General features: G+C 42.5%; 1 protein-coding gene across 1 annotated transcript in view; it reads right to left on the bottom strand.

Moving 5' to 3' along the window:
* LOC139744473 (E3 ubiquitin-protein ligase MYCBP2-like) overlaps positions 1 to 23,493 on the bottom strand; it is a gene marked incomplete at its 5' end in the record, with an annotated part of 43,516 nt that extends 20,023 nt beyond the window's left edge. The window contains 30 exon segments of the mRNA XM_071654907.1: positions 375 to 590; positions 897 to 1,064; positions 2,001 to 2,188; positions 2,958 to 3,128; positions 3,647 to 5,833; positions 6,747 to 7,032; positions 7,667 to 7,794; positions 8,892 to 9,003; positions 9,568 to 9,705; positions 10,207 to 10,415; positions 11,264 to 11,379; positions 12,094 to 12,323; positions 12,325 to 12,339; positions 13,058 to 13,202; positions 14,226 to 14,398; positions 15,830 to 15,973; positions 16,514 to 16,564; positions 16,566 to 16,633; positions 17,027 to 17,036; positions 17,038 to 17,073; positions 17,075 to 17,335; positions 17,876 to 18,088; positions 18,582 to 18,682; positions 19,149 to 19,291; positions 19,951 to 20,258; positions 20,758 to 20,961; positions 21,605 to 21,700; positions 22,385 to 22,480; positions 23,255 to 23,391; positions 23,394 to 23,493. Coding sequence (XP_071511008.1) covers positions 375 to 590; positions 897 to 1,064; positions 2,001 to 2,188; positions 2,958 to 3,128; positions 3,647 to 5,833; positions 6,747 to 7,032; positions 7,667 to 7,794; positions 8,892 to 9,003; positions 9,568 to 9,705; positions 10,207 to 10,415; positions 11,264 to 11,379; positions 12,094 to 12,323; positions 12,325 to 12,339; positions 13,058 to 13,202; positions 14,226 to 14,398; positions 15,830 to 15,973; positions 16,514 to 16,564; positions 16,566 to 16,633; positions 17,027 to 17,036; positions 17,038 to 17,073; positions 17,075 to 17,335; positions 17,876 to 18,088; positions 18,582 to 18,682; positions 19,149 to 19,291; positions 19,951 to 20,258; positions 20,758 to 20,961; positions 21,605 to 21,700; positions 22,385 to 22,480; positions 23,255 to 23,391; positions 23,394 to 23,493 — 6,450 coding nt within the window.
* Positions 23,494 to 23,575: the final 82 nt, after the last annotated feature.

A 23,575-nucleotide genomic window follows, 5' to 3' on the forward strand; every position in this document is an offset into this window, starting at 1 on the left:
CAGCACCCCCAAGTATCAATATGACATTTAAAATCATGCTTGCAAAAACAAACTTACTATCCTACTGGTACCGCATTACTTTTAATCACACTCTTGGTCAAATCCACAATGCTTATCACAAATAAGAAGATCAATAACAAGTGTACCACTCATTTACATTAGAAAGTCTGTGCTCTGATATGAGGTCCACAGACGATAACATGAACACACCATGAAAACATACTGACACTTAACTGCTTTTGACCTACATCTGAAGACTTCTGTTGGATTTTGGGAAGGCTTGTTAAATACAACCACTATATCTACTGTCCATCTGCACTTGCAAATCAAGAGATGCTATCTGACCAGTGGTTTGTGTTACAACCAGTCCGCACCTGTGAGCGGTGAAGGAAGACGTGATCGGCCTGCCGGAAGCGCAGACACCAACAGCGCATGGCCATCTGCTGCAGAGCCCCGCCCGTTGGCAGGTGCATCATCACCGTAGCAACCGTCTGCAGGAGGCTGTGGAAGGTTGCTGGGAGTGGCTGGACGGCCTCGCCAGCAATGGTGATGTCTGACAGAGGATGCTCACACATCAGGCCATCCAGCTCCTGAAAAGCATAATCAAGAAAATGTTCGGTTTCTCCCATCATTTGTTCAACAAATGCTTCCTTTCTGCTTGAAGATTTTTCACTAAATTTCTCAAAGTTATGATAACTTTACAAAGTGGTATGGACAAGAATGCATTACTAGGAACATATGGGAAGAGATAAAAACAACATAGGTCGGTGATGCATCATCATCGTCGTTGTTGTTATTGTCATCATCATCATCATCATCACATTGTTGTCGTTGCCATCATCATCTTCCATCACTCATTACCAACAATGGTCATCATTATCCCTATCATCACTGACCTGATCAGGTTCTTTCTTCTCCTTCTTCTCCTCTTTCTCCTTGCTGTTCTCCCCATCTTCCTCTCCCTCCTTCTCCCCCTGGGGCGGGGTGAGGGCAGCCACAAAGTGCCACAGGAGGTCATGGAGGCAGGTCAGCTGGGTAACACTTCGTAGCAGCCAATTCAGGGCCTAATGACCACAACAATATAAGGGGGAAAATGGAGAATTTGCTTAAACATTTATGGCTGAGATAAGCTCTGGTTCAGCTTTCAACATCTGTATCATTAATCTTTAATACAATACAAAGGATCATGATATTTCTTCTGTAAAAATTAATCAGTACTACTCATCATTACAATACATAAGGAAAAAGGCCTTCCCCTTCACAAATGATCAGCACAAAGCAGATACAGGAATTATACTTCCCCACCAATGTTCAACAGCTGAAATCCTAATATCAGACTATTGCATACCACACAGAATGTAAGGCTTTCCAAATGACTAGAATTACAGCTCCTTGTTGTTATGAGGCAGACTAAAAAACACAAGAATTCTTGCCCAACTGACGATTACAACTACCCCATAATACAAAGCATACAGATAAAAAGAAAAAATGTATGAAAGCATCAGGGGAGAATCCTGCTGAAATATGAATGACAATGGGGCAATAGAAGGGGATGCAGAAGGCCTGCCCCTGGACCCTGATGTGGGCCACCTGTACCACTTGAGTAAGGTTATACCTCCTGCCTGTGAGGACAATTCCTGTCAACGTTCCTGTCAAACTGGACACCTTAATAACAATTCATTACGACCTAGGAGCTAACACACATGTGAGCCTCTAGCTCAGGTGAGCTTTATCCCATACGGCACTGTCTTCACTGATTGGCACAAGATACCTGGCAACTAATAAATGCCAATTTGTGGAGATTACCTGATCCTCTTAATCCCTATTGTGTCAGTACCGCCTTCCTGTTGGTCTGAGGCACATTGTTATGCCTGAGTGTGCTGGCTAACTTTACAATGAGGTCAAGCACGGATGCTTTATCTAAATACTGGTGAAAGAGCATGGCACATTACTGCTAAGGGTCTAACCACAAAGGGGGCTAAGGCAGTTTTCCTACTGACCTGCATGGAGTAGACCCTGCAAGCTCCTTTCCTAAGGGCCTGCTTCATGGCCAGTCTCAGGCCATCCAGGTCATGGCGCTGCGCGATGAAGAGCATGACTGGACGGTGGAGGGCCAACACACCCAAGGTCCTGCCCTCTATCAGCCTGGCCAGGAGGGCTGAGGGACGCCGGAGAAGGGAAGAACCATCTAGAAAAGACATCGAAGGGAATGGGTGCCAGTTTCATTACTATAGCTGCACATATACATACATACATACATACATACATACATATGTACATACGCATATAGTTACTAACATGTACAGTACCAACAGCGAATTATTTTCCACATATTCGCGAATGTTTGTGCATTTTTGCGCACTGCAGGCATATTCGTGCATCGTAGATTCGCAAATATTCACGAATATTCAACTATTCAATTATTCAATATGTCAATTATTTCTGAATATTCCCGAATATTCCCGAATGTTTGCATGGAAAATAATTCGCTGTCAGTACTGTACATGCCATATACAGTACACACCAAAGTGTACATTATGCATTTGAACACACAAATGTAAACATAGACATACTGTATATCATCTATATGTACATGTACATCTATTTACACATTCATATCCATACAAATGCTGCATGCCTATACATACTTCACTAAAGACACACATATGTAATAAGATTCACATTGGTTTCATAATGATAAATGTGTAAAGTGGATGCAAAACACCAATCAAAGTACACTACAACCCAATCAAGGAAACTTTACTTGAGAGCTTGCTTGATAAAAATCTCTGAGCATTCCTACGTGGAGAGAACGCTGATTAATAGGGCAAGGCACTACCAACCATTGCTATCAAATAGATGATAAATATACTATCATCAATGACAATGTGTCTTTCTGTATGTTTAAAACTCATTCTGCATGAACAAATGGTACTGCACAGGGATATTCCACTTACCCGAACTGCCGCTGTTGTTCCGCCGCCGAACTTTGACCCTGCTCTCACTCTGCGCCACGACATAGCCGGGGGCGTTCATGGACGCGGAGCGGAAGTAGGCCACCCGGCGCGAGTGGTCCACAGACTGGCCACTGACCAGCTTGGGTCGAGAGGATGATTGCATGAAGGCACCTTGGCAGTCAAGCAAACAAGGTAATGTCAGTCAATTTGCTTATTTCATCACATGTTTCACTCTTTACAGAGACCTTATAAAAGTGGTTGCATGTACTTGTCCAACACATAAACTGATTGGGGGAATACTGAAAGCCTTATGGTGATAGGCATTGATAACCCCCTTCCCCATTCCCCTTTCTGATGGACATTGCCGAATATATGACAGGTTTTCACCCGGATGTAAAATATGCTGTTATATTGTTTCATCTAACCATGAGTGTATTATCAGTTAGAGTAACAGCACAAGAGCAATTGGCATATCCAATAATATTCCTATTCTATTGACAGAATGGCGACATGTAATGTTATCTCTACAACTTACAAATAATTCCTGATTTTGAAACCATGATTACCTTGTAGTTCTTGACATCAGACAACACAGGACTTGTGGACTTTTTAAATACATGTATGATAGGAGCAACAACAACATATAAGTGACAAGAACTTAAGATAAAACAGCAACAATTGCAACTCACTCGCATGGCAATCTTGTCCTGAGAAAGCTGGAGGTGACGGGAATCCAATGCAGGGACCAGACGAGCTCCCGATGACCTCATCCACCTCACGGAACATCTCCCCTCCCGGGCTCTGGTCGGCCATTAGGCTCAGGAATCGGAACGAGGTGTCTGGGAACTGTGTGACCAGCGAGTCCGACTCGGAAACTGTCGGGAGATCGAAGCGCGAAATTTTCCTCATGGGACTCGAGCCCGGGAACATGGGGCCCGTGGCGCTGGCAAGGTCCAGCAGGAACATGGCGTTTGCCTTCATCACCTGATGTGCCTCTAGTGGCGGAAGAACGCGGGGGGTCTTCAGTGCCGGCAGCTTTTTCCTGAGTTTCTTTGCTTTGTCCTTGTGCTTGTCCTCTGCTTCGTGCATGTACTTTTCCCTGCAGCGTTCACACATGAGGTACCAGTCTCTTCCCCCCGCTCCCCCTTCCCCACAACTCCCAACAAAGCCGCTCCGGTAGACACCGCTACTGTTGTACCCATGCCCCCAAGCTGTCTTCCCGCATCCTGGATGCATCTGTCTCATGTGGTAGGTTACAGGGTGCGGGAACACCCCTAAGCACAAGTCACACACAGTGTCAAATTCACCCATCCTGGCCTGCACTCCTGCCGCCTCGCCGAAGAGATTACCGTGACCGCCACGAAAGTACTTCTCCCTGCGTTTCTTGCCCTTGTTCTCCCTCAGGGGTCTCTCCTCTTTCTTCTCTACCTTGGCTTTGGTTTTGGTGATGGGGGCGGGACTAGGGAGTACCACTTGCTGTGACACAATGTTCACGGTTGCTGAGGTCAGTTCGTCCCAGAAGGTCAACAGGTGCTTGAGCGTGACAGGCAGCGTCATTTTTGATTCAGCATCCTTGGGAACCTTGCTGGCGTCCTTGTTTGGCACCTTGTTGGCGTACTCTGCCCCAACAGTCGCCGATCGTTCCCTCATCTCGGTGAAGTCTCCCTCCTTCTCCTTGGCGCTTGGAGGTTTCTTTGGGAAAGGCTGAGTTTTACCCGCTACGGAGTGAGAAGGTTGCGAGGTTTGTTCATGGTTTTCTTTAGGCAAGTGTTTGGGAGAATGCACAGGCGAGGACGGCGGCAGGAAAGTGGTAGTTTTTATGGCAGTCTTTGTATCTGCACCTTGTGCTGGAAAATTGTTCGGATTTACAGACTTGACAAGTGGGGAGACTGGCTGGACCGGTGCTCCAGCCACGGCAGGTCCCACGCTTTTCTTTGATTCCTCATTCAGCTTCTCCCGTATCCTACTGCTGGACATTTCATTCTGGTTGAGTGGATGCTCCTGAATGGAAAATTCTGAGGTATTGAAAAATGCGCCTTCCTTCATGCTCTGACTCAGATCCATTGAGTGTCTGTTCTTCAGCTTCAAGTCTCGCTTGTTCTGAGTACTCATTTGTTCTTGAGGGCTGACAGTGGACTGTTTCGTCAGCCCTGGGTTGAACTTCAAAAAGGAGGCACAGGCCATGGCATCATGCACAAGACCTTCATGCCACAAAAACGCAGCAAAGACACACCTCACACACTCTGCCACCGATGTTGCCACAGCAGTCTGTGGCACCTCTTTCGCCACCTCCTGCTTCAGAATGGTCGCCCGGAATCGGGCAGGCGACCGGTCTTTGCCGGACGGCGACAGCGTCCTCTCGCGGCGCCCATATGGCGACCTCGACTTCCGCCCGGGCTTTGGGGACATGCTGCTCTTGGGCGACTGCGGACTTGAGCCAGTACCGATGGAGAAGCGCGACCTGTGAGGGCTCCCTGAGGGCAGGGGGCTGGATGGCTGAGCATGGTTGCTGGCTGCAGTCATGAGGGCAAGATCAGATTCTGCACTTGCTGCACCGTCCACACTCTTGGGGTGGGCATTGATCAGATCTGGACATCCGCCAAGAGCCTGTTGTGAGTCCTTCTTCAGCTCCTTCAGCGCTTCTGCTCTCGACTCCCTTGCCATCTGGCGTGCTTCCTTTGCAGGATCAAGGTTTTCTTTCTCTCGACAGTTTAAGCTCTCGCTGCCCTCATTGATGTGATTGGACATTGGTGTGGGGGATGCACTGAAGGGCTCCAAAGAATTGTGCAACAGATCCTCCAGCTTTCCATTTTCCTTCACAGTTGAACCATCCTTATCAGCAGCACAGGAACCACCAAACATGAAGGGCATTGGGTCTGTAAAAAGATCACAGGGTGATAGCAGTAGTTACTACAAGTGTACGCAGTGAATGAACTACAATATGTTACTACTGGGCAAAGCATCAGCACAACTGAAATTTGAAAACATGATTGTGGCATTACTTTGATTTGTTTTTAATAAACTTATCATCCATTGCAAGAATTTTTAACTTGTACACTTAACTGAAATATACCAGTTCAACATGTCAAATAATTATGATACTTTCCAGATTTTTAGACTCGGCAACTGCAGGACAAATTTTGATGGGTTACTATGCCAGAAATGGCCAATGCTATACACCAACTTCCCCATAAACTCACAAGTCTTCATGAATATTGCATACATGATCACATTGAGTTTTGATGTTGACTTGCATTTTCCATCATTTGGATATAGACAGCACATAGTAAGAAAGAAAAGTGGATGTCTACGAAAACATGTTCAGACAATTGATAGCAATATGCCCCATTCATCACATTGCGTTTGTTGTCCATAAGCTGACAACCGTAAGTGGGTACAGGATACATGTACAGGGCAAAATTTTCACATAAAAGAAATCTAAATTCTTCATCATGTACAGAGTAGTTCCAGGATTAGGAAGCTAAAATACCATCATCAAACATTTAGAGTACATGTACCACTATTCAGTCCAACTAACTTGTCTTGAAGTCAGAGGTAATGATAAAGTAGTCCCTGTATAACAACATGGTGCCCTCCCATCCCCCACCTCCTTCCTTTCCAAGAGTCAAAGTGTTCTACACATTAACCCTTTGAGGACGGACTGACTTGCTACAACACGCATTTCCCGTAGACACCCACCCGAGTACACTCGGGACTCGTCCTCAACGGGTTAACACACAGACATGCAAGGATTCCATGATGCTCCACCACAGCTTGTTTCTGGCTTACCCGTCGTGTGGGCGAAACCCAGCGATGGGGGACCCTGGGCATTCTTGAAGTCAAAGCCAGTGGCGGCCCCCTTGGCAGTCTGCTGGGAGGCGGAGTAGAAGGAGAACGTCTCGGAGGAGCTCTTGGTCCGCTCCTTGTCCGAGAGGGACAGGTCCCGTTCATGCATGAGGTAAGTGATCCCCTTGCTGTAGGATAGGGCCCACGCCTCCCCCTTGGTGTTCTCACAGTACCGGTTCATACTGGTTTTATCCAGCTTCACCCAGATGGAGCCATCACCGTGACAAGCCTGAGGATGAAATATTTGGCAAAGACTTGTGAAAAGAAATGAGTGCCCAAAATCACAGCATTACTCTACAACTTCTCCTTAGCCTTTTACTGTAACATCAGAAATTTTCACATACATACAACTTTTGTAAATTTCGCAAAGAAGCCGCAATACATGCACACAAAGTTCTTGTATACAAAATCCAGTTCATGTAGTACACTTGTAATTTTTTCATGGTCGTCACTTTACAAAAGTTTCATGTAGTACAAAAGCATTCGGCTCCAGTTCACAAAAGTTTCATTCCAAGAATGTTTCTGGTTTTACAGTAGTTCATCATCACTCCCTTCAATGGTAAAATACCAGAGTTTTGCCTATGGCTGCATCTCACGGGAACTTATGTTTATCGAATACAAGAAAAATAAACACTGCCATTCACTTGTGTAACTGTAACTACCAGGATATCACAGGTTCACTGATATGAATTGCCACTCTAATGTTCTCCACTCGTCTGCTGGCTACATCGCATGTAGAATTTGACTGAATTTTGCTTGTTTGTTTGTTTGTTTGCTTTATCATTTCTGTATTGTTTCCGTGCATATGCAAAAATTCTAATTCATCAGTTTGTTAAATCCCACTATATATCTGCACATTTTACCTCTTGAACAACGTTGGCCTGGTTGCCCATCACCATCATACCAACGGGTGTGGCCTTCAGGCTGGCCCGGCAACGGATGTTGTGCCCAGAAGGTCCACAATTCACCACCTGGTAAAGGCCAGCTCCTCCTGAAACCAAGAATAAGACACAGCACTCAATAAAGTGACATTCCCATTTGATGCAGCCAAAGTAGGTTTTACTTTCAAATTTCTCAGATGCCCTTCCAAGCTGTGGTGATAACGACATTCAACAACAAATATCTACACAATTCTCAATGCTCTAGGTCGTTAAAGAGGGAGACAAAAGTATCCCTCATACAATGATACAAACAAAACAAAAAGGGGATAACATTAAATAAATGCTTCTTAACAGTACACACAGTTTCCATTGATACCAATTTTTACATGACTTTTGAACACTGCACACTATCATCGGACATACAGAAGGGTGCTGATATCATTTTAAATGGAATTAAGTTTCTGAAACAACCATGAATTGAATACACCAATTTACCTATCACACATGGCATCATGTTTAACTGCTACAAGCATACTTCTATCTGAGAGCCATGACAATAATATATGAATAAAGACCGCACTGTAAGTCTACAACATTTGCTGACGCATTGGAGAGGCTCTTCAGACAAATCCTTACCAACCCTGAAATTCATTTAATGAGCATAAATGGGAGAAAATATCAAAAAATAAGCATTTTTATCCACCTTCCACACATCACTACTAGCAAGTGTTAAAGAAAAAAGAAATACAAGGTTGAATGAAGCTTCTTTTTTCCTGAAAAATTAGAATACAAAGGAATGTAGTTGGCAGGTATGCAGACAGGGTAATGTTAACCTGTTGAGGACGAGTCCCAAGTACTGTATACGCCGAATATTTCGCAAGGTTTTTATTTTCGCGAATTTCGCGAGTCAGCTGCTATTCGCGAAATTAAAAACACACGAAAATATGGACTCTTATGCCGATATGAATTTGACGTACGCGTATACATTTCTCTGTTCAGTACAGGACTCCACGATCGCGAATTTAACCACTCGCGAAATTGTCGGGAAGTCCCGATTCGCGAAAATTTAGACTTGCGAAATATATGGCGTATACAGTATACTAGGGCAGGTGTCTATGGGAAATGCGTGTTATAGCAAAATCAGCCTGTCCTAAATGGGTTAAAAATGCCCTAGGAGGACCTGCTCCAGTTGCTAGGCAACAGTCACCTGTTCTGTGCTTCACTCGTGTGGGGCTCTCTGCCTCCAGGGACTTCAGGCTGCTGGCAGCTGGTGACTCCCGGAGTCTCTCGGCTCGGTCATCATAGATGGACTTTGACTCCTGGTAATGACAGAAAGAAAGAGAGAAAAAAGTGCAGTAAGTGCTTTGACATTGACAAATTTAAAATGGCCTCATAATTTTTTCTTTCTTTCTTTTCTGCTACTGATGGAAATGAGGATATAAACAAAGTGCTCAACATTGTGATGGTGGTGTAAGCATTGGCATAAATTTCATGAGTCACTTGATAAAAATAAAAATAAATACCAAGCCATATAGACTGTCTTCTGTTTATCTTTTTCCAGGTGGGCAATGGCACAACTTTGTTGCTTGACAAGGGATGAAACTTGTTTCTCACTCTGCCACTGAAAATTGGTGTGATCGCAAAATTAACTACTCCCAAAGACTTATATCTCAAAGGTGGGAAAAATTCATAGAGCATGCTCTGGATACTAATTTATATAATCTGAAACTATCAGATGCCATGCCAAAATATGTACAGAGGGTGAGCAATCAGTGTATGATATGTAGATAATGATCACATTGGAACTGAAAAGTTGATATTGTTGGGCAAAGAGAAATCAATATGATGGTATGTGACACTGCCAGCATTGCCTCTGATCTCACCTCCACAGGGAAGAGGAAGGTCTTGCCAATGTGCTGGTTGTAAAGCAGACACCATCCTTCCCTCTGGCCATTGTCTGGACAATACTTCCTGATGCTGTCCTGAGCCAACCTCACCCAAATACCATCCTCATTCTGGAGCTGGACACACACCAAGACAGGGAGAGATGGCCACAGTAAGTACTAGGGTCTGTGGTAGCCTTTCAAGGTCTCTACGTCATACTGATCGCTATCAGCAGTATTTCAGAAATTTCATTTCATGCGATATGTTTAGTCTTGTTTTATGTGTTATTGGGGACCAATGCTGAATTGATGTACATGACGCAAAACCGAGAAACCTCTATTTTTATTAAATCCTGAGGGGATGAATTCAGAGATAATCTGCAGACATATTATCTCGAGGATTTTGCATGCTTTTCTCCAACACACACATGAAAATGCTCAAAGTATGTGGATTGCAAAGGAATGCACTGATATTGAGCTGAATGACAAATTAGAGTAAAATGATATGCTATCTCAAAGAAATGCGTGTCTATGCTAAGATACAGAATCATGTCATAAAAAAAAAAACACTTTAAAAACAATTCAAACATACTCCAAACGCATTGCTCATACACAATGAGCAAGTAAGCACAGCTGTACCTCTTCTGTGAAGACGATGACCCCTCCGACGTCCACAATTCCTATCTGTTCGCTCTGGAGCGAGGGCGTACTCCTGACCCTAAGCCCGCGGCAGTACTTGGCAACGAGTTTACGCATCTTGTTGACTGGTGGGGACGACTTCTTGGGCGTGACGTTGGCTGGTATGACGCCATGTGGTGGGTCGTTGACCTCAACTTGAGGAACATCTTCTGTAGGTGACAGGTGACACACACAACTAGCAGAACATATTCATGTCACATTATTTTATCAGTGCAGCTTGCTCCATATGAAGGCTTAAAGACAGTTCTCACAATGCATCAAAGTTGAGCCATTTCATTCACAAGTTTCTACTCAACATATGCCAAAAGATTACCATGGACTTGCCTCTTCTTGGAATTAATCAATAAACATAGTGCATCTATACGACAAACACTTTCAGTGGAAACATGAGAACAAATGATTAGATACCACTGTTGGGAGATGAAGCATTTGAGGATTTCAATATCTCATGAACAGAGCAACTGTCACACACACGAAAAAACTAATAACTCAACCCTAGAACACATTAATGGCATCATCCTCAGTAAATGCTATAAACTACAGTAACAATTCTTGTTAGCATCTATATGAATTCACATAGTATGCTGCATACTGAATGCATTACTTGAGTGACTCTGTTTCTCCTAACTGTCACATATACAATAGTCAACGGTAACAAGCTAACCTCTGTCCATGGGAATCTTAACTTGCCTCCTCCAGAGAAATTTGGGGAAATGGCTTTTTCTATTATGTCTTCTCATTTTGATATCACACCTACACAGTGTGGACCACCCTTGACAACTGTCTTCAAATTCACACAAACATAATGCTCTCCTCAAAAATTTTGTGACATTGACAAGAGCAGGAATACATACTCTGTGGCAGAGCAAATACAACATGAAAAAAAGTATTTTTCGAATGAAAGGTACATATACTCAAATGAAAAGATACTCTTTAACTTGGGCGAACTGAAATTCTACATGATAATTTTATGAAGTAAACCAAACAGAGCACTAACCGAGAGCGTGTCCATCTATGGTAACGTGTATCGAGTAGGTGCCGGTGGAACTCGGGGTCCAGTTTGCTGTGTAGCTGCCATCAGCGTTATCTCGCACCAGCATGCTCTCATTTGGCCTGAGGTGTACAACATTAGGATTTAAAGCTTCAAGTTACTGTATAACCAGAAATTTTTTGTACATGAAATTTTTACAAATTTTGCAAGGAGCCAAGATTCGTGAAATTAAAATGTACATGAAAGTTCTTGTCTATACACTTATGCAATGAATGCCACTGGCAATTTGCAAAAATTTCATGCCAAAAATATTTCTGGTTTTCCAGTAACTTGCATATTCTTTTGTAGAGCCAAGCAATGAACTGAAAAGAAAGTTAACCAATATTTGTGAAAGTGACAACTCACACAAATATTGTTGCAAATGCATTGCACATTGTATTCAAGGCGGGAAAAAACATGATTATACTTCTTTCTCATTCCATCAATGTGGTTTTTAAACAAGGATTCAACCACTCGCAAAATTGTCTTACAAGTCCCAATTCATAAAAGAATATGCCATATACAGTACATTTTCTAATCATCTTCAATGTGTGAATGCCTACACAAATATTTTACTGTGTTTTACTAAAAATCTATTTCCACAAAAGAATAATCACCACAGCAAACAGGAGAGGTAAATGAAAATAGACATTCATGCTGTGATGGTTTGGTAAAACCTTCTTAATTCTGCATCCAGTATCCCTCCTGTAAAAAATAAATAAAAACAAAACAAAACAAAACAAATCCCCAAACTATTACATAACACACATGGAGAACTGAATAAGAAAACCACCAACCTTGTGACGGGCAATGAGGCGAAGCGGAGCTCCTCAAAAGAGAAGTTCTCGTACTCTTTCATCATGGTGATGGAGTTGTAGACGGACACCTCTCGCCGCATCACCGGCTCAAAGGGCGTGTCAAAGGTCGGAGGTTTGTGACCACCAAAGGTCATGTCCTTGTCGTTGGGACCAGAGGTCTTCTGGAACTTGGACACCTGGTACGGGTGGTCCCGCTTACCAACTGGAACCCGCCTCCACATCAATCTGGGGGTAGACACACAAAACGTTGAAAACTTCACACTATTCTCCTTTTTCCTAATGATCAGCATCAAATGAAAAGACCAAGAAGCACACTGCTGCTCCCTACTCTATGGGCTTTCTTTCTGTCTGCTAGTCCAAACTCGTACATATCTGGGCCAGTGCCATATATAAAGAGAGTCTGAACAACTGCTAAATTGGACGCAATGTCATTATGCAGATGTAATAATGAAAGCAAGCCAAATATGGGGTGGTGAACAATGGGCACTGTGTATGAGTGCGCTTTGGTAACGACACGGCTCTAGAAAGATCACTGGACCAGTTTTGACCAATCACAGACTTCAAAACTCATAAGCTGAAAACCGAGTTGGCCAGACTCTTGATATATGGAAATGATCTGGGCACCGTTTCATTACAAGTTGTCAGTCTCTGCAGTTTCAGTAAAATCCTTGGTTTTGATTGGCTGAGAAGCTCTGGTCACTAACTATTGCTATGGTGATTGTCAGAGACTGACAATTTGTAAGGGATGACAACTTTCATGACACGGTGCCAAATTCTCCCTTTCCTCTCTGTTCCCACCTCATTCTACATCATCTATCATCTCACAGCCAATTTCAAAAGATCGTTATTCTTCTCATTCCATCATTTTAGTCTCACCCTTGCCCCCCCCCCCCCCCCCCCCCCCCCCCACCATTAAGGTTTCCTCCTATTTACAGAGCCTCACCTTCAGACTGGGCACAAACACCAGACCCCCATATTGGTCTCTGCTGAGTACAGTCACGACAGTGGGCACGCTGCAGCGAATCTCATCCCGTGTGAATATGACGTCGCACTGTCGGGGCTCCACATAGGATTCAGGCTGCAGCCACCTGTCCAGAGGAGACAAGATGAGAAACTTGATCTGATTTGATTTATTGGTTCCTGCATTATCATTGTACATGTACGATGATGTACACACATTGTTGGTAGTAAATATATAATACATGACTTACAAAGGATTTCTGTTTCCACTGGCTTCACAATGTGAAACAAAAGTGTACACGCAATACTATAATTAATGCAGAAGGGCTACAGCTTAAGCATAGCTTGATTTGCTTGCAGCCCTCATACACAATACATATAGGTACTTGACAAGCACTTGGAGAGCACAGACCTACCTCTGGCAAGCAGCTCATTTCCAGCCGTACATGCATGCTGAAAACTGTCCAACTTCCCAAGCCTTGCACTTACCTCATCAGCTTCCTGCAGCGCAGTGCCTCGAGCAGAGCATACTAGCACGCGCTTTAGTGCACGTATGCAAATCTCAAATACGCGCAGCTTGAACGCCCAAGTTCATTGACCCTATTTGCCAAAAGATATAAAAATCCTTCAAAAATTCATAAAAATTCCTGGACCACTCCTTAAATTTTGTCATCTGTTCCTTATGTTATTATCAACTCTTCCTGTATGTTTCACCGTAAGTCGTTCACAACTTTTTGAGATATTTTGCAGACAGATAGACAAACAACCAACGCCTACTAAAACGCAACCTCCTTGGTGGAGGCTTAAACAAGAAAGTAATCTAATGCTATACACTCTGGTTCAAAACAGAAGTCCATCTATTCTTTGGAGGATGTACATTTTTCATCACTTGCAAATTTCAAATGATCAGGTCACAGGTAATTCCTTTTGCATTGCTATCCTAGCATTGAATAAACAAACAACGTTACACATGTAGAGTAACCAGCACTTCTAACACGCATGTTAATCAGTTGAACACGAGAAAATCATTTATGCTGTACAATATCTGTGGACATAATGTCCTTCTGGTTGTCCAAGTGATAGTACTTCTTAGTGGAAGCAGAGAGACTAGAGCATCATCCAAACTTTACATAACCTGTTACCCACCTCACCTTGCTAGCCTGCCCCCACTGGTCCCTGGGGAGCACATGACAAAGTCCCTGAGGAAGGCCCGCTCGTTGGACTGAGTGCTGAGGGGGAGGTTGCCCTCCAGGGCTTGGTGGATGGTGGGAGGGTATGCCAGGGCAAAGCCCCGCCCGAGCAGGCTGGCATGGCTGCTGAAGATCTGGGGGGGGGGGGGGGGGCAATTGGAATGAGGTAGAAGACAGGGGAAGGGAGAAGCACCAATTTAATCATCAGAACAGGGAATTTGAATTTAAGGATACAATGTATTATATTCCACATACTAAGAATGTTGCAATAGGATTGGTCCAGAGCTGATCACGTGATGAAGCGTAGTTTTTGCCCACCACATCACCTGAGAAGAAAAGTTTGTTACACTCTATGTTGATAGTCCCTTTTGTTTCGCTGATCTCCATACAGGCCACACAGTCCTAACGCAAGATGAGTACGCGCGAAAATAAAAGTGTGTTGCACTGTGGACTATCATGTGACCTAGGTCACTTGATAGTACACAGTGCAACCCACTTTCACTTCGGTGCCGCGCCATGCGCGCAGCAAATTCATTGTTTGTCATCTACGCGCACAACGTAGCCTAAGCCCTAAGGATACCTAAAGACAGTTAAAACGGTTTTCAGATGTGGAATAAAATGGGAATTTCTAGGACCCTAGATGTGGAATATAAAGCAAATAATCAACTTTTAGTTTCAGGCAATGAGACAAACTATCACTTCCTCGGCGATCTGAATGTGTACGCTATCTTTACTCAGCTGCGCTTCGGAAAGATAGCTACATCCAGATCGCCTCGGAAGTGATAGTTTGTCCCATCATCTTCATCAACGTTGATTATTTGCTTACTAACTAAAAAACATTCTTAACAGAAACTCAGATCCTGATATCAAATGGTTGAGTGTTTAATTAAAAAAACCCAATAGTAGAAATGCCAACCTCATAAACCGCATTGTAGTATTCTGATGGCTGTTAAAAGTATTTTGAAAGAAAAACAGTATTTGCACCTTTCCTGCAATAGACATGTGCAGTAATACAACTTGGGAAAACAGTATTTTCCATGAAACATGCAAAATATTTGGCAAAGAGCAGTACAAAAAGAAAATGCTGTGAAAGGGTTAACAGTTGGCATTTCTGCAAATCAGAAAAAAAAAAAAATGTTTCTCTAACCGATGAAAGTATTAAAGCATCCCAACCACAAAATTGTTATTAAGATCAAATAATTCTGGCACATTGAGGTGACCATGAGGATAACAGTACAACAATGCTTGAATCCATAACACTTATGATTTCTTCTCCACAGAAGCCCAAAGTATAGGAAATTAAGATATACATGCTTTCTAATGTATTGTATTTCCTCCTAGTCTGTGCTATCTACCACAATTTATTTCTAATCCTAAAAGTGGAAGCTAATAAGTATATACAAATTATTATACTAATGATACCCAACATAGATAGCAACAAAATGAGAAAAGGAACATAGTCTTTGCTACGTATAAATCACTGGAGTTTTGTCTCCTAGTTTCACCCAGTTTTCTTCCAACAAATGTGAAATAAGATATTGACATTCTAATCCACATGTCCATACCTCCTCCGCTGCTTCTGTGATGAGCTCTACTTCCTCGTTGCCTGTTTCCGCAGCAACTGGAGGCAGCGAGATGTCTTTCTTCATCAGGGATGCTGCACACATTCCTCCGAGGTAGGCAAGCTCCTTCTCTAGGTTTACAAGTCCCTGAAATGAACACCAAAATGAGTAATCACCTAACACATGAGAAGATAACATACAAATCGTACACAATATAAAAGTGACAAAAAGATGTCTTCATTGTAACCATCAGCAGCTTCAATGTCATCTTTGCCAATATCATCATTATTATCTTCACTGTCATTGCTATCAGTAGAGACATCATTATCTTTGTCATATTACACATCAAAACTGATCTAATCTTCAGGAGCATTTCTATCACTACTGGTCATATTCACTGTCAACCCACCACCTCTATAAACATAACTGTCACCAAGTGGCAACATCTTCCACTTTCATCATTATCACTGTCCAACTTTAGTGTCATTACTTCCCCATCTTCTTCCTCCTATCATATTCATTGTCATAATTATCCTTACCACCAACACTAAATTTTAATTATTTTTATTCCAAAAACTCAACTTTCACATATAACATCACTTAGAATTTACCATTCAACAGTTATAACAAGAAAAATCGTAAATGGCACGATTCAAATATCCACAAATCAGATTCCGGCTTCCTCACCTCATCACACGATGGAAGCCACTCGTAGCCAATGACAGTACACTTGAAACCAATACATGTTGGCTTTCTCATCTTTCACATAGTCTGAAGCAGTGCCTAGTATGAATGCCACCTCATTACCTGTAAATCAGTCAAACAGCAAAAAGTTAATCAGAGTGAGTTCCCATTATGATTAGAATTTTTGCTAGTGACAAGTTCAGGAATTCTCTGTCAATTCCAAGAAGGCAGAAAGTGACACTTTTATGTAAAATGATTTCCCAAATTTTGTCATTATTTGAAATAACTTTACAAGCAAAATGATGCCAGATGTCTTAAACGACACCAAAGTCCTTTGAAACAAAACAAGAGCTTCATTCTGAACATTGACATATCATATCCAGTAATTGACGATATTGATTATTCAAAATGAATAGATTTTGAGTCATACACGTTTAAAAAATGTGTTAACATTCTTGGACAGCACTCATTATGTGTGACTCGTAAAACTGGTTATGAGGTGCAAAAAACTTTTACCTGGCAAGACAAACAGCCGAGGTGGGCCAGTTCTCCTTCCCGTGAAAACTTCTTCAGAACTGGCCAGTACGTGCTAGCCAGAGTGACCCCTTCCCCTGCAGGTGTCGAACTGGATGTGACAGCGTTTGGCGCCGACGAAGCTACCGACGAGGTGGGAGATGGTGATGTCGATGCTCTGCCCTGCTGGGGGGCTGAGTGGGAGTGTCTGGTGGCTGGAATGTAGAGTTGTAGGCTGTCCTCCGGCTGGGCTGTTCCACACTGGAGGTCAAACTGCAGCAGCATCCACTGGACTGAGTCTGGAAAGCTCACCTGGACGTGTTGATTAGGAAACAGAGTTCATTCTACTAACACACCAAAATGGGAGTTGACAACATCTGATACACAGCACTAAAAAGATCTTGGCATAGCAGCTGGTCTCATTGTGTATGTATAAATGATACTTGCTCTGACATGACATGGCATCTGCACGAAAAATCATTACAGATGAAGACTAAAGCATTGAAATAGTGGCAGAGTCAAAACAGAATGATGAAGAATCTATTTCTGTCTGAGAAAATACATAAAAGAGGGGAAAAAAATGAGAAAGATATATAAGCAAAACACTCATAGAACTGAGAGAGATTTACCACATACTGTGAAAGAAGATATATTCGTAGCATGAAATTTTTGAAAATTGCCACTGACATTTAATGCACATACAGTGTAACCAAGAACTTTCGCATGAATTCTAATTTTGCAAATCTTGGCTCTGGGGAAATTAAAATGCATGCCAAAAACTTCTGATTTTTCTGTACACATCCACATATATCACAAATGAAGGTAACATGAAGGTTGCCATAAAATACACACCCTATAGTTTGCAACTGTCGCTGGCTTGTACGGGTGATCGCTCTCCACCAAGGCGTAGTGCATGGAGGTGGTGATGGTGTGGATGTCTGCCGATGGGCCGCTGCAGCTGTCCGTGCTCTGATTGACGGGTGGAGTGGGTGGGGCAAACTGCTGGTTGATGGCGGCCACCGGTGGTAGGATGTCCTTCAGGAGGTCCAGGACTTGTACAGCACTCTTTGAGAGGCAACAGAAGAGAACAAACAGTTTAAAAGATAACAAGTGTTCCAAATCAAAGGAATGCTGTGCAAATTGGTCATAATTAAGCATCTTCCAAAAAAGTGGGATGAGGACTGACTACATGTTTCTTGTCTAAAACAGTTCTCAGCAGAAAAGTATTATCAATATCCCATAAAGAGGAGAACAAATGGATGACCTCTTAGTTTTTCTTCCTCTTTTTTTTTTTCTTTTTTTTTTTTTTTTGCTTCTTGGTCGAGAAACTTCCACAGAAATGTTTACCTGTTCACTTGTGTCACATACCTGTATTAAATACTACAACAACCCTTATTACAGCCCCTCTTTTAACAAAATTTCTATTATCACAAGCACTCATCATCATAAGTGGTTTGTTTTTGTTGTATCATGACAGGGCCATCACCAGCAAGGAGCACTCAAGGGGAGGGGGGAGGGGAGGCAAGAGTAATGCTCTTCAGAGACCGCCGTGCCATACCTTGGGATCGGATGAGGAGATGGGACCAATGTAGGCCAGAATGAGAGGTAGAAGTTGGGAGAACAGATGAGCTGAACTGAACACGGCAGGAACCTCCATGTCTGTCAAAACAAAAGATGATATACAAATAGTATAGTGCAACCTGCCACAATAAAAGGACAGTCCAGAAAAGATATCATTAAATACTTTAAAGAGAGAGCAAACCTTTCTTCTATATGGAAAAAAAAAAGAAGGTGTGTAAGGAACCCATCTTTACACCATTAGCATCTTTCATCTGGTGTGTTTACAAAAGTTAGCAATGATGACTATGTAAAAGGAAGGGTGCTATAGTTATGGCATTTTTTAGAAGAGGCAATGATATTACTGCCTAGTCTTCTCTCATAATGATAGGTGATGGAGACCAATATCACCATTATGTATGAAAACAACAGATCAAAAACTTCCATAGTTTTTGTCCTGATTGCACAGACAGCACCAAAGTTTTGTTTGACCCTACTCTTCTCTTTTCAGGTCAAATTGAACACAGAGTGCAATCTACCAATCACTGCATTGCATTTCATTCCCTACCTGGTAAACCCTCGGCCCTCCGGAGTAGATCGCCGGCTGCCTTGATGACGGTGGTGACGATGGAGAGGACGTTGAACCTGGCCTGCTGCTCCAGGAGCTGGGACTTGGGCTCCACCCGATGACTCTCGTTCTCAGCTGCAGTACTGTGTGATGAGAACATCATTTTCACAATAGATAGTATTGATAGCATGCACAAGGAGAAAAGTGTGGACTGCATTGGGCTGTTTCTCTGTTGGAGGTAGAAAAGTAGATCTTGGACTTTCACCTTTACCTAGCCTTCAACAAACATGTTTTGTTTGTGAATACCGTCTTCAAAAATCTGATTGAAATTAATGATTCTTGTGTCGACTTGTTTATATATTGTGACTGATTGACAAAATTGCCCTTCATCGACGTAAATAAGCAACTACAGTTATTCATCATTTTAGTCAGAGCTGTGATAAAAAATCATGGGCATACAATATTCATGTGGGACTCAAACCCACATCCTGATTACTAGACAGGCGTCATATCAAGAGGATTAACGAATTTCCGCCCGATAGCCAGTGATGGTTCTTTTCCCTTTATAACAGCGAGTACTGCATATTGTCAATGGGTTTCAAAATCTGACTGCTCTATGGCGTACAATGCCATGACTTTCACTTGCAAATTTGATGGATTAACGTCAAATATTTCCTTTGCTGTTGTGAAGAAGGATGATTTCCAGTATTTGATCTGCAAAACCATGACCAACAACCTCGGCTTGAAGCTGTGGTCTTCAGTTGGGAATAAGTTGGTTGGGGAGGAGAGAGAAAAGTCTTACTTGAAGTAGAGTATCTGGGGTATCTGTCCCCTTGTCTGACTGGTCCCGTTGCTGCTCAATCGACACAGGCTGAACGTGAAGGTCACCCCATCAGGGCATTTCACTTGGGTGATACCCCCGTCGCCGTTGACGGTGCGGTTGCCTTGGTTACGCAAGCGCACAGCATACTTGATGCCCTCCTTGATGGGGACAGGGCGGTCAAACTTGATCTCAGCGATGTCCTTGGCCAGATCCGCCTGACCGTAGGACCCCTTGACCAGCTCCAGCGAGTTCCATCTGTGGCTGTTACCGTCTGGACCAACATCACTCTGTGAACATAAGAAGAGCAAGCAAGCCTTATTTCTCCAAAAGTCTGATGCAGGCTCAGAAAAGAGAAGTGCATGCTTCAGATTTAAATATCAATTCAAGTCATGAAGATATTGAATCTTTAAATAGTTTTTAGTTCGGGGAATTCAAAATATGCTGTTTCTCACAATACCTTACAAAATGAACACAATTGGGATGAGTTCTCCGCAATATATGATGAAAATATTTTTTTCAGGATAAGGTAAAATCAGTAATATCTCATGCCCAAATGAAAATTATTTTCAAGCAATATTACATTTGTGAGAGTGAAAAATTGCACAGCACATCATACTTGATGCACTGAAGCAAACAGTTTTGTAATTGCCTGATTTTGCTTCAATTCCACACTTTCTAACTCACTCTCTTTCAGGTGAAGTCTTTGAAGTGTTCACTGTGACATATTTTTTTTCAGTCTCACGTATCCTGACACACACTGTGTGTCATCCTCACTCATATACTCACGCCATCTAGAAGCTCCAGCTCATAGTTATAATATCCCACGCCTCCATAGACACAGAACCCTGCGATCAGGATGCCTGGCTTGTCGACACTGAAGCAGACAGCATCTGGCGTGCCGTTCCCAGTGCTCCAGCCCCTGTTCTGACTGACCCGGGTGAAGCGTGATGAGGTCGTCAAGAGGGGGCGACCTGACGTTTGGTTTTCATTCTGGTGAAGGGAATGATAACAGTACTTGCATTTTCAAAGAGTTCTTTTTCCTTTGTTTTCATGACAGCACATGTTCAAAGAGAATATTGCTTCCATTTCCTCTCTACATGGTATCATAAATACTAAATTTTCATTCTCTAAATGCCATTTTCACCAACATATACACTGCCAGAATTGCGAACAAATAAACAACATATTTTGCTTGATAATCTCTACATACAAGCAAGCCTTGGGGAATCCCCAAATCCCCATTTTATGAAACTCGTCAGTCACTGACAACTGTTTTAAGTTACTGAAATCCTTGCATCTGATTGGCTGACAGCTTATTTGTCGGTGAAAATCACTGACAAAACACTTGATGAGATGCCCCATGTTCACAACTGAAAACCAGTTACATGGATAGAGTCAGTCTTAGTTTATACTTGTCAGGATTTGCCTCAATTACATTTCAACATAAATAGTGATTAAATTAATTCAGAATCAGACATATTTTCAGAGAGACATTGCAATCCAAAGAGCCAACAATGATGCAGTTTTGTCTGATTATCACATTTCTTTCCATGCTACTAGCACTCTTGTTTTCATTACCAGTATACCATTGACAATAGCATTATCTTCTTTCAAATCATGATCAACAACCAACCTCATTAGTGCAGGCCATTGCTGAGAGCTCGCTCACGATACAACTCAGGAGTCTGCTGGTGTTCTTCACCAGAGAGCTAGGACTGCATTGCTGCCTCTGGTTGGGATAACACAAAATCAGTCATATTTCAGCATTACGCAATTGCCTGCCAAATGTACTTCCTCATTACATAAAACTCCAACAGACGAGAAATATGCTTAGGACAGAGAGACTAAATCTAAGCAGTAAATACAGTATCACCTCTCTCTTTTCTCAAGTGTGATGACATGCTTTTAAAGTCTAACACATGCACAATTTTACAAAGATATCAGTGATACAATCACATTACAAATCAATTTATTGGCTGACAGAACTGTTTTGTCACGGGCAAATATACTTACAAATGAATAGCTCTATACCTAACACTGCGCCTACAGCAGATCAGCAGAAGATATCAAGATAGCAAGTCTATTGCATCTGACATCCAAACATCACAAGGACACTGCACTTTTTTAAAAAAAAAACCATTTCAGAAATTCAATATCTACTTTGTAGCATAGCTACGTACATATAAACAAACAAAATAGTTATCAAGGGACATGCATAAGCTAGGCATATACATATACCATGCTGCACAACTATACCACTATGTAGGATAGACACCGTCTCTTTACATCGATGCTATATTCCATCTATTCCTGATACTGGCGACTTCACTCGCTCCAAACACCATTTAATGCAACACCTAAAGGAGGCAGTGGAGAGTGGCAGGAGAGGTCTGCTCGAGATTAGATTGATTACCTTGTCAAGGGCCTCTCTCACAGGGTCAGTCAGGATCACTAGCAGCTTGTCCAGGATTTCCTGGAAGCTGGTGTTGAGGGCAACCACTCCCTCCCCCTGAGAAGGTAATACAAGACAATGAATAATAGTGACAGTAATGACAACACCAACAACAGAAGAAGAAAGGGAATTCTCAATGAAGTTATGCACAGGAAGACAATGACCCTTTTCTGAAGGGATGAAAAAAGCATTTCATCTTTGCATCATCCTGAATTTATGTCAAAGTACCCTGTATCTTGCACTCTCTAGGATACAACTCACAAGTTATCCAATTTTCGATGACCATACACCAGAATCACAGGTTCTTCAAATCATTTCAAGAATCTCATTTGTCTTTTAAATGCAGGCTTTCGCAAAATGTTTTATTTTTTGAGCAAAATTGCAAAAATTTGTGCCAAGATTATTGCATTCTTCACTCCATCGTCATATGATAATTTTTCTCACAAAAAAATTTAAATGGCACTGATGTGAATATGACATTACAACATCCACCCTCTTTGGAAATGATGATGATGATGATGATGATGATGATGATGATACAATGTAATATTGATAATCATAATGATCTTCATACTATAAATCATAATGATCTTCACAATATAAATGATAATGGCATTCTTAATCATACTCATAATCATTAATCATTCTTATAAAGGGCATATCCGAGAGCGCATAGGGATGATACATGTATGCATAAAGGGCAAGGACATAAGAAACAGGGCAGTTATTGCATTATTGTGGTAAATACTGTCTGTAGTCTCACAAACTTGTTGACTTTCCTGACATCCCGGACAATAAGAAAACATTGTGAGATTTTAATCAGCCCCCTACCTGGACTCTGTCTTCCATGTGGACCACCAGCTCTGGGAACTGGGCCCGAGCCTCGGCCTGGGCCGCACTGGGGGAGTCCTCCATGGACAGCTGCTTGGCAAAGGGGGCGGGGTTGCTGCCCTGCTCCTGGTCTGGCTGTCCCGCAGGATGGGCAGCACCTTGGTCAGCTTGACCGTCGGGTCGCACAATGCCTCCAGCACGGCTGCCAGCAGGTGGCTGTTGGTGTCTGGAGGGAGTGACTGGACAAGCACGGGAGGACACATAACATTAACTCAAATGAGATCATAGATGACCATTGAGAACACAACTCTGCATACAACC

Source organism: Diadema antillarum, unplaced genomic scaffold (assembly GCF_040938485.1).
Source record: "Diadema antillarum isolate AM-2024a unplaced genomic scaffold, OU_Dant_1.0 seq00001182_RagTag, whole genome shotgun sequence".
Lineage (NCBI taxonomy): Eukaryota > Metazoa > Echinodermata > Echinoidea > Diadematoida > Diadematidae > Diadema > Diadema antillarum.